Here is a 15,391-nt window from a genome sequence, read left to right on the forward strand (position 1 = left end):
GATGAGGAAGCTAGGGCAAACAAGATTAAGTGACTTGCTCAGGGTCACACAGCTAGGAAGTGTCTGAGGATGGATTTAACTCATGAAGAGTAGTCTTCCTGATTAGAGGCCCAGTGTGCTGCCCAGTGTGCCACCTAGCTGCATTACATAGGTAATGTTAATATGTGGTTTTCTAAGTCAATATGTGGTCCTCCAGGGATCTTTATGTATGATTTAGTGGTCCTCCTTCCAATTTGAGTTTGACACTGCTCTACAGGTCCAACCTTCTCATTTGACAAATTAAGAAACTGAGGCCCAGAAATGTCAAATGACTTGTCTAAGGTAATATAGAAAAAATATGAAAAAAAGCTGCACAATTCCATCATCAGAGAGAGCCAAACCTCTAAAACTTCAGAAATCTTCTTCTTGTGGGTTAATTTTTATTAAACTCATATCTCTCAGATTAAAGGCACACTTAGCTAAGGTAAATCTATCCTTAACCTTTTTTGGGTCATGGACCCCTTTGGCTGTCTGGTGAAGCCTATGAACCCTTTTCTCAGAATCATGTTTTCTTTTCATAATGGAAGGAAAAGCTAAATTTCATTTAGGGGTTAGTGAAAATAAAGATTCAATTTGTTTGCCATCTAGGATCACAGATCCCCTGAAATCTATCCAAGAACACCTTGGGGGTCCATGGACCCCAAATTAAGAACCCCTGATCTACAGGTTTGGAACTCAGTTGGAAGTTCAAAATTTGAGCTTTTCTGATAAAAAATTATGAGCCTTCAGGCAAATCATTTACTCTCCTGGCACTTTGTTTCTGACATCCAATGGAAACAGAAACACTTATCTGCCTCACAAGGAAGTGGTAGCAAGAATGAACTTTAAATACTGCTCGTTATTAAATTACAATAAGGATGTACCCGTTAGCCCATCAAAATGTTTAGACTAATTCATACTTTTGCCTTTAGGGTGTATTCAGGCTACAAACAAAATCTACTTCAAGGCACCCCTAGACTCAACTTCCAGAAATGTCCTCTGTCTTTTAGGAATGCAGATCAAGGCTCTTTAACCAGGAGGGGGTGGGGGGAGGAAGTAGAGTGGTGGTCACAGTTCTGAGCTAATCTCAAGTCCAAGAAAAGTTTCAGAGGCTCCTCCAAAGGGAATACTCGAATCTTCTCTGCTGTGGGAATGTCTCTCATATTCTCTTCCTGTCAAAAGGAGCCCTGTCTACCTTCATTCCATGGCCACTGACTGCTGCTTTCCAGGTTCATGGGAGAATCTGCCTGAAGCCAGAGGCGTGAAAGATGATTGGAGGACTGTGGAGAGGACTTCACATCTCATTTGATCATCTGAGTCTCTTCATCAGCATCATAGAACTCATCTTCATTACTTTCACTTTCAAATGGGCTCTCCTTGTCTTCAGACTACAACAGGAAAAAAAGAGATGAGAATAGCAAAGTAATGGGATGGAGTTTTGAAAATGAAAATTAATATCCAAGCCATCCAACAAACAATATGTTTAATGGTATCTTCATTCACTATCCCAGGAATTGGCCTTGAGAAAGCTAAGAGATCATCTGTCATCTTTATTTCCCTGAAAATCTGTAGCGATGAGGGCCTGAATAGTATTTCTAGACAATCTATCTTAGTTATACATAATAGGGTTGTAGAATCCTTCTTTTTCAAAGTCTACAATTGCATTGAAGAGGTGGACTGAATTATTAAGAAAAATATTAATATACCTGTTCATGATCCAGTACTTGCAAAGATAATGCTTCATCCCCCAGCCTCTGGTATGAATACACCTGGAGATCAGACAGTGTTTCTAGCAAAGGTCTATTTAGGGTTTCTGGTAACAACAAACTGAGAAGTCCAGAAGACAAACCAGCCACACCAAATACGATGAAAGGTAAAGACCACTGCACATATTTCTGTAACAAGAAAGGAGGAGAATCCCAGTGTAAATTTCCTTTCTAAGCTATTACTGAGTTCTAACACTAATTACCATTTATTTCATTCCTCCCCACCATGACAAAGCTCGTGGGACCCTTTTGGCCCTTATGGGAAGCATCCTTTATGGGTAAATTATGTGAGTCTTCCTCAGGCGTCCAGAGGTATTATTTCATCAGAAAGATGATGTGAGTGCAATCGGTGAGAAGTAGGAAGTTCCTCAGTACAGTTCTGACACACTTGGGTAGTTTGGGAAGTTCTGAGTCTGTGGTAGGGATGGGTGCCTAAGTCTCTTCCTGTCACTTTGGTTACCATTGCGGGAATCTAGTCCTGATCTCAGTAGCAGGAAGCCCTTACAAGTATTTGCTACTCAATTGTGTTGGGTAGAAGGTAGGTACTTGAGTAATTATTAACTTCTGGCTTCTGGGATAAGGCAATGGACTCCACCTAAGGATTCACCTTAACCACATCCTGCCACAGCCCCGCCCCCAACACTCAGCCCTGGACAGTACCACACTGGCTAGGCAGAATGTCATCTCAGCACCCAGCAGAGGTAGGACACAGGAAGTAAAGTGTGATATTAGGAAATGGATGAGGCTAATAATAAGGAACTGGAAGCAACTTGAATTAGACAGGGGCTGCAAGTGGGTATTTCAGGTCTTAAACAATTCTCTAGGGAAAAAAAATCACCCCCCCCTCAAAAAAAAGAAATGGTTCAAAGGTCAAAAACTATTAGAAGCTGAATCTCTGATGGGCATTTCTGGTAAACAGACTAAACCTTCCTTACACAGTGCTTTAAGACTTTTTTGGTTCTGTCTTCCTGTGTTAAATCTAAGCCTGACCTCAAAAATCTAACCATTGTTAACCAGGACATCCATTTTGATGACTTTTCCTGATATTTTCCAATTTGAAGGATTACTCTCTCCTAAAAAACAAATAAACCCCCAAAACCTCCCTCCACCCCAACCCAGCACACACACCTCCACATATATATATATATATATATATATATATATATATATATATATATATACACTCTAAGTGCCTTGTGCCACAAGATTGGTGTGAACCTTATTTGGCTGGATCAAGAGAAAGATGTTACAAGTATTTTCTTTCTCCTAAAATCAAAAGGATTGAATAGAAATACATGGATAGATATTAAAATATTCTAGGATATCCATCCAAAGAGAAAGATGTCATTAATCAATAGGCAGCTAGTGTCCAGTCCAGCCTAATGGACAGGATGTGGTGTTTTATGTTAATTTTGTATATATTTATTTATTTCTGCACATGAGGTGTTCCCCCACCCCCAATAAGGCACATAAATAAATGCCTTTCTGAAACAAATTGAATTAGATATGATTCCTTTATAGGGAGGGACAAAACGGAGAAATCCATAAAGGAAAAGAATATGATGAATGAGATGAGTTCTTGTTTTATGTTTTTCTGTATTTGTTAATGACCCTTTTGAGTCATTATTTTTCAAGCATTTTTTTTTTTGTGGCAGAAGAAATAAACAGCCGCCTTATCCCTTGGGTCCATGTTGCACACTGAGTACACTTTCTAAAAGAGACGCTATGAATCCCTGTAGAGGAGACCCTTGACCTGAGACATATCAAAGTTCTGTTATAAAGATTTTCACTGGAGTTTTACTTTGGGTTAGCAACAGAAATCTAGAGAGAGAAAGAGAAAGCTGATTGCTCTTTTTGGAATCAGGTCTGGCCTATACTCAGGGTGAACAGAGCCTCTTGTGTTAGAGGGCTCCCTCAGGTTTGGGTTACCTCTTGGAGAGACAGCATGGTGCTTGGAGCCTGGAAGACCTAGGTTTAAATTATGCCTCCAATACTTACTAGTTGTGTGATACTGAACATTTCTTTGGCCTCAGTTTCTCATTTGTAAAATGAGGAAATTTAGACTCACTGCCCTTTAAGATTCTTTCCAGCTCTAAATCATAGATTATATGTACTCAGGGAAAGATGACATAATAAAACTTTAATAACCAAAAAGGTTCTGTACCATTTTATTGACATGTCCAAACAAGGGAGTGGTTCAAAGAGGTTGTTTTAGAATTAGCTGGATTCATAGGATGCAAATAATCAACCAGAACTCAGTTAGTACCATGAGGAAAAACACTGAGGGAAAGTGACTCGACTTCCTGCCATAAATCCCTTGGTTAGAAAAAAACCACAGGTGGGTAAGAAGAAAACAGGCTCTGATATGAAGTCACTGGCATTTTAGAGTTGAGAGAGATCTGCAAGTTCTGGTCTAACTTCCTTATTATGATTTAGAAATTTGGAGACATAACAGCAATGCTGTGAACTCACTTCTGCTTGCCCAAGCTGAATTGGCACATGGGTCCACAAGAGCAGGAATAGCTTTTTGATCTATTTCAGCCAAGTCCCCAAGGATGTTTCCCTATCAAACTCAGGCTATAATAAGACAAGATTTGGAACTGGAAAAGAAAGTTCTACATCCAATCTCCACTTTTTAGAAATGAGACCCAGAGAATTGCTCGATGTCATGCGGCTAGTGAGTGGTGGAATGGGATGGAATCTGGGTTTCCTGACTCTCAACTTAGATCTTTTATTCTCTATAATAGAAGGCTCCTCATCCTTACAGAGATAATAGATACAGGAATAAGGAGGCTAGGGTGAGTAAAAGTCAGGAAGAGTACATCATTATTAAAGCAATGCTGGTCACATAGGATAAAACTCCTTATTTTCTAACATATTTATCAATTTCACAGAAAAGCCAGGTGAACTAAACATGGTTTACTTGGTTTTTTTTTTGGAAGGGGGAAGGTGGGGCAATTGGGGTTAAGTGACTTGCCCAAGGTCACACAGCTAGTAAGCGTGTCAAGTGTCTGAAGCCGGATTTGAACTCAGGTCCTCCTGACTCCAGGGCTGGTGCTCTACTCACTGCACCACCTAGATGCCCCCTGAACATAGTTTATCCAGGGAGCTGAAGATATTTGCTAACAATTTACTATAGCTAAGCAAACAATAGTGTCAAACAGGTAATGTGGGGGTCACAGGAGGAAGTGATTGGCCCCAAGTAGATGTGGTCTCAATGGTAAATCCAGAAATAAACATAAAATGGCAGCCTAAGGGAAGAATGTCTATGATTTAATGAAAATACTACCAAGCCATCACTGGCAGGACACATATGTTTGAATTGTTTTTTTCTTCATTGATCCACTAATATTCTCTTTAGATCAGGGGCTATAGAGCTGGGGAGGGTCTTGGAGATCACCTAGGTCAACCCCCTCTTTTTTGAGGTCTAGAAAAGTGAAGTGAATTTTTCAAGGTCATAAGGTAGTAAACGACAGAGTCAGGATTTGAACCAAGGGCCTCTGGCTCTAAATCAAGTGCACTTTTCAAGAATATTGTTCCTCCTCCCCTCTGAAGATGGAAGGCTGGCAGGAAACGGGGGTCCTTTTGGGTGCCACGTAACAAAACAAAGATGCAACCCTTGAGGAGAGGGACTGATAGTTTCCTTAGCACAGAGCTCACTAGTCCCTGTCACAAAACTAGAACTGAGATTTAAAACAAATACACAATCAATACTCAAAAGGAAAAACAAAACAGGCCTGGGGGACACATGATAGCTCATTTATGTAGATTTATTAAGAGTATCTCTTAATTACTTCTTCAGGCTCAAGGCACAAAGAAAACTACTTCCAAAGCAAAAATAAATTCTGGAAAGAGAAAGCCAAAAGGTACAAACCAACCAGTGAGGGAATGAAGGGAGCGATAATCCCGCCAACTCGGGAAAACATCGAGCACATACCTAGTCCAACATTCCTGAAATGAAAGACGAAGGATCAATGGAACTTCCAAGGAAATGTTTAGAAAGTTTGTTTTTTAAAGCAATACAACAAGTACACAGAATCATCTAAAACAAAGACAAAATCCCTTAGAAATTACGTTAACTGTGGTGTTCAGAAATCCTGCAACTTTATTGCTACTATCATCTATAATGTCTTGGAAATATTTATCATGGTCAAGAAGCATAAAGGAATAAGAAAAACTGGTAGATAAAAGTCCTGAACAGAATTTTACAAAGGTGAACTGGAAGATGGCATGGCTTTCAGTGATTCAAGGAACAAAGAAAAACCACCAAGATGAAGTAAACCAGCTGGAAAACCACGATCTGTGCATAATTTCTCTTGGTCTAGACAAAGAAACCACATTACAAGTGTATTCTTGCTATCTCAGAGCTCTCCAAATGCTGCCCCAGTACCTCCCTACCAAAGGGAGGCCAAGAACTCATTTTCATTATAACTAATCCTAATGCTACTTTCACTTGCTATGTTGTTTCACCATGTACTGAAGGATACTCTCCATCAGCAGCTTTCTCTCAGAAATCCTAAAAACTAGAGCAGTCTTTCAATGTAATGGACTGCCTTGGAAGGGAGAGTTATCTGTGAAAACCTCTGAGAAAAGAGCAACAGATCTACAATCCAAAGAATTACACTTGAATCCCTACTCTATGACTATCTGTATGACTTTGCTAAGTCATTCAAATAAATCCTCTAGGCCTCAGTTTCTTCATCTGCAAAATAGTACGAAAAAAGGAAATTAGATAAGGTTATCTCTATATTCTTTTTTTTTAAAAAGAACGTTATTTTCTAAATTACATGTAAAACCATTTTTAACATTGGTTTTCTTTTTGAATTTTGAGTTCCAGATTCTTTCCCTTCCTCCTCTCCCCCTTCCTTGAGAAGGCAAACAATTGGATGTAGATTATACATGTGCAGTTATATAAAACATATTTTTATATTAGCCATTTGCAAAAGAAAATACAGACCAAAACACAACATAAAAAACTAAGAAAAATAAAATAAAAAAGTATACTTTGATCTGCATCTAGACTCTATCAGTTCTTTCTCTGGAGGTAGATCGCATCATAAGTACTTCTGGATTATCTTGTACCATTATGTTGCTGAGAACAGTTAAGCCATTCATAGCTGATCCTCTTACAAAATTGCTGTTACTGTGTATAATGATCTCAGTTCTGTTCACTTCGCTTTGCATCTGGGGAATTCAGGGGCAGCTTGTTCCTGTCGTTTGGTTGTTTTTAGCTGTGTTCGACTCTTCATGACCCCATTTGGGGTTTTCTTGGCTAAGATACTGTAGTGGTTTGCCATTTTCTTCTCTAGCTCATTTTACAGACGAGGAAACTGAGGTAAACAGGGTTAAGGGACTTGCCCATGGTCACACAGCTAGGGAGAGTCTGAGGACGGATTTGAACTCAGAATGAAATCCCAGGTTTTTCTGAAAAGCATCCTGCTCACCATTTCTTACAGCACAATCATATACCGTAACTTTTTCAGCCATTCCCCAATTGTCTCAATTTCAAAAAGAAAAAATTCAAAAATTCACAAAAACGCTGCTACAAATATTTTTGCACAGATATGTCCTTTTCCTTTTTCTTTAATCTCTTTGGGATATACACCTAGCAGTGATATTGCTGGGTCAAAGTGTATGCACAGTTTTATAGCCCCTTGGGCATAGTTCCAAATTACTTTCCAGAATGGTTGGATCAGTTTACAACTCTACCAAGGGTACATTAGTGTCCCAATTTTCCCGTACCTCCTCCAACATTTGTCATTATCTTTTTCTGTCATGTTAGCCAATCTGGTAGGTGTGAGGTGGTACCTCAGAGTTGTTGAAATTTGAATTCTTCTAATCAAAAGTGATTTAGAGCATTTTTTCCTATGATCTTTTCAAACTCAAAAAAAAAAATCCAAGAACCATATATGAGCTAATAAAGTCATCGAACACTGACACAGGGTCACTGAGCATATACCCAAGATTTTCCAAAATGATGATAATAGCAGGCCTGTAAGGTTGGCAAAGCAATTTATGTACTTTTACTCATCTGATCTCCACATCTTCGGTGAGATAGGTAACATGAATATTATTATCTTTATTTTAAAAATGAGAAAGCTGAAGCATGGAATGGATTCAATAATTTGCCCATAGTCACACAACAAGGGAAGGTTAAAAGTAGAGCTTGAGCTTGGAGATCTCCTAACTTCTGGTCCAGTTCTATTTCCCCTCCGTCATGCTGTTTCTCTTATTAGGACTTCAGAGGCAACATCATTCCAGCAGGGGCTTTTGTGGAAGGTCGAAGTATCTGGTATTACTTATCAGACCACATGAAGGGACAAAAGAGATGCCTGAAAACTGAGAGAGGTAAGGTAATGTGTCATTTGTAACTGGAACAGACAATACAGTTTTAAGAGGCTAACCATGAAGAGTGCAGACCAGTCTGTTTGCCTTCACTGACTAGAATAATAGACTTGATTAAAAAAAATCAAGAATTCAGTGGCAGCTTGTTGCTGTTGTTTGGTCGTGTTCGATGCTTCAAGACTTCCTTTGGGGTTTTCTTGGCTAAGATACTGGAGTGGTTTTCCATGTCCTTCTCTAGCTCATTTCACCAATGAGGAAACTGAGGCAAACAAGGTTAAGTGACTTGCCCAGGGTCACACAGCTAGTAAGAGTCTGAAGACAGATTTGAATTCAGAAAGAGAAGTCTTCCTGACTCCAGGCCTGGCACTCTGCCCACCACACCACCTAGAGCAGCCCAGTGGCAGCTTAGACATAAGCTTCCATGAGTTGAAAAGAACTGTGAGTCATTGTGGACTACAAAGTGAATACGTAACACTAATGATTTTTTAGAATGTGAATAACATATTTGGGGTTATTAAAATTGGTAGCTACTGAAGAGATTAATAATAGCAAACATTTATCTTAGCACCTACTATGTGCCAGGCACTGGGCTAAACACTTTTTACAAATATCATTTCATTTTATCTTTCCAAAATCCCTGGGAGGCAGGTGTTGTTATAATCCTCATTTTACAGATAAGAAAATTTAAGTAAACAGAGGTTAAGTGACTTGCCCAGGGTCACATGGCCAATTAAGTATATGAGGCTAGATTTGAACTCAGATCTTCTTGACTCCAGACATGTGCTCTATCCACTGAACCACCTAGTTGACTTCTCTTCTTCTTCTTCTGGTGCTGGTTAGAACCTCATTTTGATACCGAGTCCAGATTAGAGCTCCGGACTTTAAGAAAGACATAGAGAAGCCAGAGGAAGACATAATTATGCTTAGAATGCACTCCCTGCTCATCTCTGCCTCTTCCAAACCTTGGCTCTCCTCAAGGCTTAGCTCAAAAATCATTTCCTGCATGAAGCCTCTTTTGAACCCCCCGGTTGCTGGTGCTACTCCCACCAACAAACTCACATTACTTGCAATACATTTTTTGGAGAGGGGAGAGCAAGGCAATTGGGGTTAAGCGACTTTCCCAAGGTCACACAGCTAGTAAGTGTGTCAAGTGCATGAGGCTGGATTTGAACTCAGGTCCTCCTGATTCCAGGGCTGGTGCTCTACTCACTGTGCCACCTGGCTGCCCCACTTTCAATGCATTTTGCACATACTTACATGTGTATGTTTTTTTTCTGCCCTGATAGAACATAAGACCCCTGAAGGCAGGGATTGTTTGTTTTTCACCACTGTATTCCTAGAACCTAATACTACGTATTTTGTGCACAGTAGGTGCTGAGTAAAGCTTCTTGAACTGAATCTAATAGGTAAAGCCAGATAATACAAAGCAAAAAATAATTCCTTTTTCCCCATTGACATCAGGACACTTAGTCCACAACATATCCACAGGATCCAACCAAAAACCGTTTCCCCCACCTCAGTGACAACCTTTTCAAGCCAGTTTTACAGGTTTAAAAATGCTGGAGTGTGAGCTATAAGACAGGTAGTTATTTGCCTGAAGCCTAAGGATCTTGAAAGAAGACTTTAGAACAAACACAGACTGAGGGCTCTTTGACGGTTACTTACCTGATGACTGTTGGATAAAGTTCTGATGTATAGATGTAAACAATGTTAAAAGCAGCACTGATGGTCAGTTTCCCTAGTAAAGACAAAGAATGGCTATTCACCACTGCAAAAACTCCTGTGTCTGGAAAAGAAAAGGCAACCCAATGGAGGAGATCATTAGGAGAGATGAAAAATCCTTTTTAAGCTACATAGTTATTTAGGAAAAGAATGGGAGGCTTTACAGGCAATCCCAGAGGGCAGGATGGCTGCAGTCTCTAATTTAGGGAGAAGGCTCAGAAATCAAAAGAAGGTCATTTGCCTGGCTTCTAGTCATGTGTATCACAGCTTACCCAGAGCATGACAGTTACCAAATGTGCCCAGCCTCCAGTTCCTTCTGACCAATAGGCACCTGCAACCTCCATATACGTAGTCGGTTAAGCTAGTGAAGGCCAAATGTATTTGACTTGACAAAGAGCTAACCTGTACTTCCTTTATAGCTTGTTGTATACTTAAGAATGATAAGAATTACAGTCTCACAGTTGGACCTATATAGCACTATATGGTGCCTTATTCTGTCGTTTCAGTGGTGTCCGACTCTTCCATGACCCCATTTGGGGTTTTCTTGGCAAAGGTGCTGGAATGCTTTGCCATTTCCTTCTCCAGCTCATTTTACAGATGAGGAAACTGAGGCAAACAGGGTGAAGTGACTTGCCCAGTGTCTGAGGCCAAATTTGAACTCAAATCTTCCTGACTCCAGGTCCAGTGTTTTATCCACTATGCCACCTACTCACCTATATGGTGCCCGTAAGGCTTCAGGAGGAGGTGTTAATAATCATAAGAGCTATCATTTACAGAGCACTTAGTAGGTGCCAAGGCCTGTGCTGAGAGCTTTTAACAAATTTGATCTTCACAACAATCTTGGGAGGTAGGTAACTCCATTTTACAATTGAGGAAACTGAGGCAGACAGAGATTAAGTGACTCGCCCAGGGTCATGAAGATAGTGTCTAAGGCAGGATTCGAACACAGTTCTTCCTGACTCCAGGCCCAGTGCCTCAGGGACTGACTAGTACAACCTCTACCTGCCCAAGAAAAATCTCCCCTACAACATCCCCACCCAGTGATCATGCAACTTTTGCTTCATAGGAAGACCTCCAATTGGGGGAGGGTGTGGCAGACTCACTACCTCCCAAGAGGGCCTATTTTATTGCCTTCAGTAGCCACCACTCCTGAAGACCCTGAAAAGGAAGTTTTCAATGCCAAAGTCCTAGGCATCATCCGATAATTCAAAGCCAGAAACAGAGTTTTATCAGGGGAAATGCCACTTAAGAAGATGCATTACCATCTGCCTTGTCTTGGTATCTTAAGGACCAATGGACCTTTCCATTTTCCCTGCAGCTAAGGCTTCCTATATAAATTGTCTCTCTATAGTCAAATGCGAACTCCTTTGGAGTAGAGACTATGTTATTTTTTCTATCTTGGACCCCATAACTTAGCATAACATTTGGAATACTGTGGGTGTTATGTAAATGCTGTTATTGCTCAGTCATATCTGACTCTTTGTGACCCCATCTGGGGTTTTCTTGGCAAAGATACTGGAGCGGTTTGCCATTTCCTTCTCTAGCTCATTTGACAGATGAGGAAACTGAGGCAAACAAGGTTAAGTGACTGGCCCGGGGTCACACAGCTAGTAAGCATCTGAGGCCAGATTTGAACTCATGAAGACGAGTCTTTCTGATTCCAGGCCCAGCACTAGAGCACTGCCCTAGTTATTTATTAATGCTTCTTCCTAAAGCCTTTCTTAACTAACTCTGCCCACTGTGATAACTTCTATATACTTATGATCCCATAAGCTCCTATATAACAATTTCCTCTACAACAAACCTGCCCTTTTGATATTCTATTTTGTAATTGCTTACGTGATTTTTAACTTGGTTCTTAGACTCCGTGCTTTGAGAGGTGGGACTACATCTTTTGTTTTTAAGGATCTTTCAATAGAGAACTTTCATAGAAGGCACCACACAGTGGAGGTCCTCGGCAACTATTTATTAATGATCCGAGGAGAGAATGACAAAAATAATCCCTGATCTCAAGGAACTTCTATCCTACTAGATCCAATAATGACAGGACCTGATCCCTCATCCTTCTCTGTATCCTCCACAATACTTGGTCTGCAGGACATGGTCACCATCAATATTCATTGAATGGATGGCGAGATGGATGCCCGATGACGGTCATCTTAGTGGAAGAAGTCACGGTTCCACTGATTCCTAATTTATTAGCTAGAGAGGAAGGCAAGACCTACAGAGAAAGGCCTGCTCCAGGAATCACAGAATCATCACAGCATCTCATCAGGTGCCACCTTCCCTGCTTAGTTCTGAAATCAATCCTCATTTACTTTCGAGCTTGGATATATCAAACACTGCCAACTGGGGCCATGTATTCCCCTCTTGCTAGGTTACCTGGAAAAGAATCCCAGCCCTTGCTTTATGTGCCTCATGAAAAAGAACAACAACCCACAAAATCCACTATGGGGAATTCACTGAACAAGCAATGACTCAGGTCGTTTGGCCTTTGTTCTCTAGGGTATTTGGTTGGGCTTTAAACTGTCTCTTTTTTCTGAGCTAAAAAGAGAACAAACCAACTTTAACCATTATCCCCCCAAAAAGCCAGTGATTCAGTACAATGAGTTGGGGCAGCAGGGTACCCCAGAGAGGTGTATTCACCTGCTGGGTTCTGGAAACGATCTCTGGAAATGATGTACAATGAAGTCTTCCAGACGGCACCAGCATGCAGGTTCTGTACATCTTTGGCAGCATGTTAAGGGCTCACTACCATACTTAGGACTCTTAAGCAGAATCCTTACTGAAAAAATACCATCAAAACATCTCCAATAGGACCCAAATAATGATAGCTAAGTCTGGAAAAGGTCTGTCACATGTGCCATTTGGGACCATTTAGCTGAAGCCAGTAGCAGACCCCTAGAATTATGATCACAGAAATTCATAGCAGGGAAGGACCTCAGAGAGTCCATCAAATCTACTCCCCTCATTTTACAGAAGAAAGGCAATCTCCAGCATTCTTGGATGAATGTTATCTAATGCGGTTCTCCCTCTGCCATCTATGCCCACAATCTGGGCTTGGTGGTAAGACAATGTATGGCCTACAAGTGCTTTGCACATTACCCATGGGCTTGCTGCTTTTAATTCCTTGGCTTCTTTTCTCATCTGCAAATGAAGTCCTTGATGTCAGCAGCTCTTACTGGGTGTGTAACTTGTGGCCATAAAATAGTGACCTAGAACTTGTCTGTCCCAGAAACTACTGCACTGTTCTATGTTGTCACTCTGGCAGGCTTTGCACTTTCAGAACTACTCTTTGGGAGCTGCCAGCAGAGTCCATTTATAAGCCAAGAACTAAAATAAAGTTCACTGTTTTCTGTTTTCAATTTTTACCATAACCACCTTCCCAAGTTGATTCCTTACTGTACTCCCTAGACAACCAACTAGCTACTGATTGTTTATACACACATATAAAATCCACCCTCAAAAAAGCATGTTGATTTGTTACCAGTGAGAACATTCAAAAGGAAAGCGTGCTGAAGACTCTGAAGGAAATTCCAAAAATGGGTTATAATCACTGGATTAAGTATTTAAGCTCTTAGAGGAATTACTTAGAAGGTAGCAATGCTTGGATGACCAAGCAAATAATAGAATGTTGAAAATTCAGTCTCATTCTCTTATGGTCACCCCTCACATGCTGGTGTGAGGTCTTACACGACCAGAGGTTAGGACCCTGCAGAGCAAGTGAGCAGAAAAAGGTCCGGGATGACGATAAAGCTATTTTCTAGCTGAGGAACCAGTTTTTGTTTTTTGGTTTTTTTATGTGGTAGCTATAGGTGGTAAAATTTGGAATAGAAAGTTCTTAATGCTAAGACTGGACATAGGTTGGGTGAAACTCATTTCAAAGGCAAGATTCATATACTTTTAAGCCAGAGAAGGCAGAAGCAAATGTTTTACAGTGGCTGAAGATGGGTGAGTTAAGAGGGAAAGATGGTAAGGTTAGGAATGTTGGAACCAGACTGGTCCATGAAAGGGTAATGGTATTGGATCTGCCACCACTGGGAGGCAGCCAAGGAGAAACTAGGCTTCAAAAAAGAGACTGACTAGAAATTTGATAGAAGAGAATAAAGCCTTAAAGGCACTCTAAAAAGATGTCTCCCATGCACATATTAAGATCAGATATTATTTCTTAAAAGATGAGGCAATAAGGAACTTTGACAATTCTGATTGTTAATATGAAGCAAGTCGTAAAACAGGGAGATGTATGTTTGCCAAATGTCTAACTACCTGGTCAGGTAAATCCAGTTCTGAGCACACATGGAAGAAACATGGTGAGAGTCTCCTGGTTCAAATAACAACGTGCGGACAAAATCAAGCCCCAAGAAACTGTACAGATTTCTAAATGGAATTCACAATCACTCCAAAGAATTTTGCTTAGTGATTTACACAGGAAAAAACAAGTTGATAACAAATGCATACTGTCCAAGTCTATGTTGTCCTGTTGTACGGGCAACCCTTTAAGCTCTGGTCCATCAGTACATAAATCTTTTAGCATTAATAGTTTTGAAACACAGAAATAATCTATCATGGGACTCATACAATTTTTTGTTTCCCTGGAAATATTCACCTATTGGCCAGGTGTCCACTTCTCTGGAGTTGATCTGGTGCCATCCTACTCACCGAGGCTCACCCGTGTGATAATGAAACAATCTATTAGACAGGATCATCAAACATAGTTGGATGGGATAATGTAGAACCAGGGGACGATACTCAAGTGAATCTATAATCTCTTTCATTCAGCATTTCCCTCCAGCAAAGCAGATCACGACCCACCCATTCCAGTCCATACGAGCCTGTCTGAGGTCTACCACAAGGTGTCTTCCCAATGTGCCAGAGGCCTTCCTTCTTTTCTCCTCACTTCATGAGGTTATCAGTGGAATGTTCTTGCTGTCCAGCTGTTGTACTTCCCTTTCCCTATGACCAGTTCATCTTCTCTTCCTATCATAGGCTTCTCTGATGATACCTTTTTCTCCTCTTCCTTGTTCCTTAGATGTTAGTCTGTCCATGCCCCCTATTCACCCCTCCATTGACCTTCATGTGATATTCATTTTTAAATTTTTCAGAGACTGCCATATTCTACATCTTCCAATCATGCCTCAATGTTGGCAGAAAGTTGGTATTAAAAATATGGGCCTTTATTTCCATAAGAATCTTGGAATCAGTAAAGAACTTTGTAACTTCTTGAAGGCAATCCAGTTTGCACTCTTTGTCCTTGTCAATTATGACTCCAGTTCATTGTACATTTGTACTATCTGTCCCAGATATAGATCTAGTTAGCTATCCTGATGAGTATGGTGTTCATTCAAATACATGTCATAATCTGGGCAATAGACATTCTTCATCCACTTAATTTTTCCTGTGTGGATAGTCAGGTTAAACTCTCTGAGAGGTTACAGTTTTTTGTTTTGTTTTTGAGAAGGTTCTGTGATGCTCCAGTAGCCTGTGTCATGTTATCTACATATGTATATTTTACATTTTCATTCCTATATACTCTGCGTATG

At 40.4% G+C, this 15,391-nt stretch overlaps 1 protein-coding gene across 1 annotated transcript in view; it reads right to left on the bottom strand.

The window, feature by feature from the left end:
• Nucleotides 1–583: 583 nt before the first annotated feature.
• The window catches only part of SLC22A15 (solute carrier family 22 member 15), a 78,756-nt gene continuing 63,948 nt past the window's right edge, over nt 584–15,391 (bottom strand). Inside the window, exons 9-12 of the mRNA XM_036768910.1 lie at nt 9,795–9,915; nt 5,663–5,735; nt 1,725–1,913; nt 584–1,406 (exon numbers count right to left, since the gene is read on the bottom strand). Coding sequence (XP_036624805.1) covers nt 1,320–1,406; nt 1,725–1,913; nt 5,663–5,735; nt 9,795–9,915 — 470 coding nt within the window. The 3' untranslated portion in view covers nt 584–1,319. The remainder of the gene's footprint in view (nt 1,407–1,724; nt 1,914–5,662; nt 5,736–9,794; nt 9,916–15,391) is intronic.

The sequence above is a fragment of the Trichosurus vulpecula genome, chromosome 7, assembly GCF_011100635.1.
Source record: "Trichosurus vulpecula isolate mTriVul1 chromosome 7, mTriVul1.pri, whole genome shotgun sequence".
Classification (NCBI taxonomy): Eukaryota; Metazoa; Chordata; class Mammalia; order Diprotodontia; family Phalangeridae; genus Trichosurus; species Trichosurus vulpecula.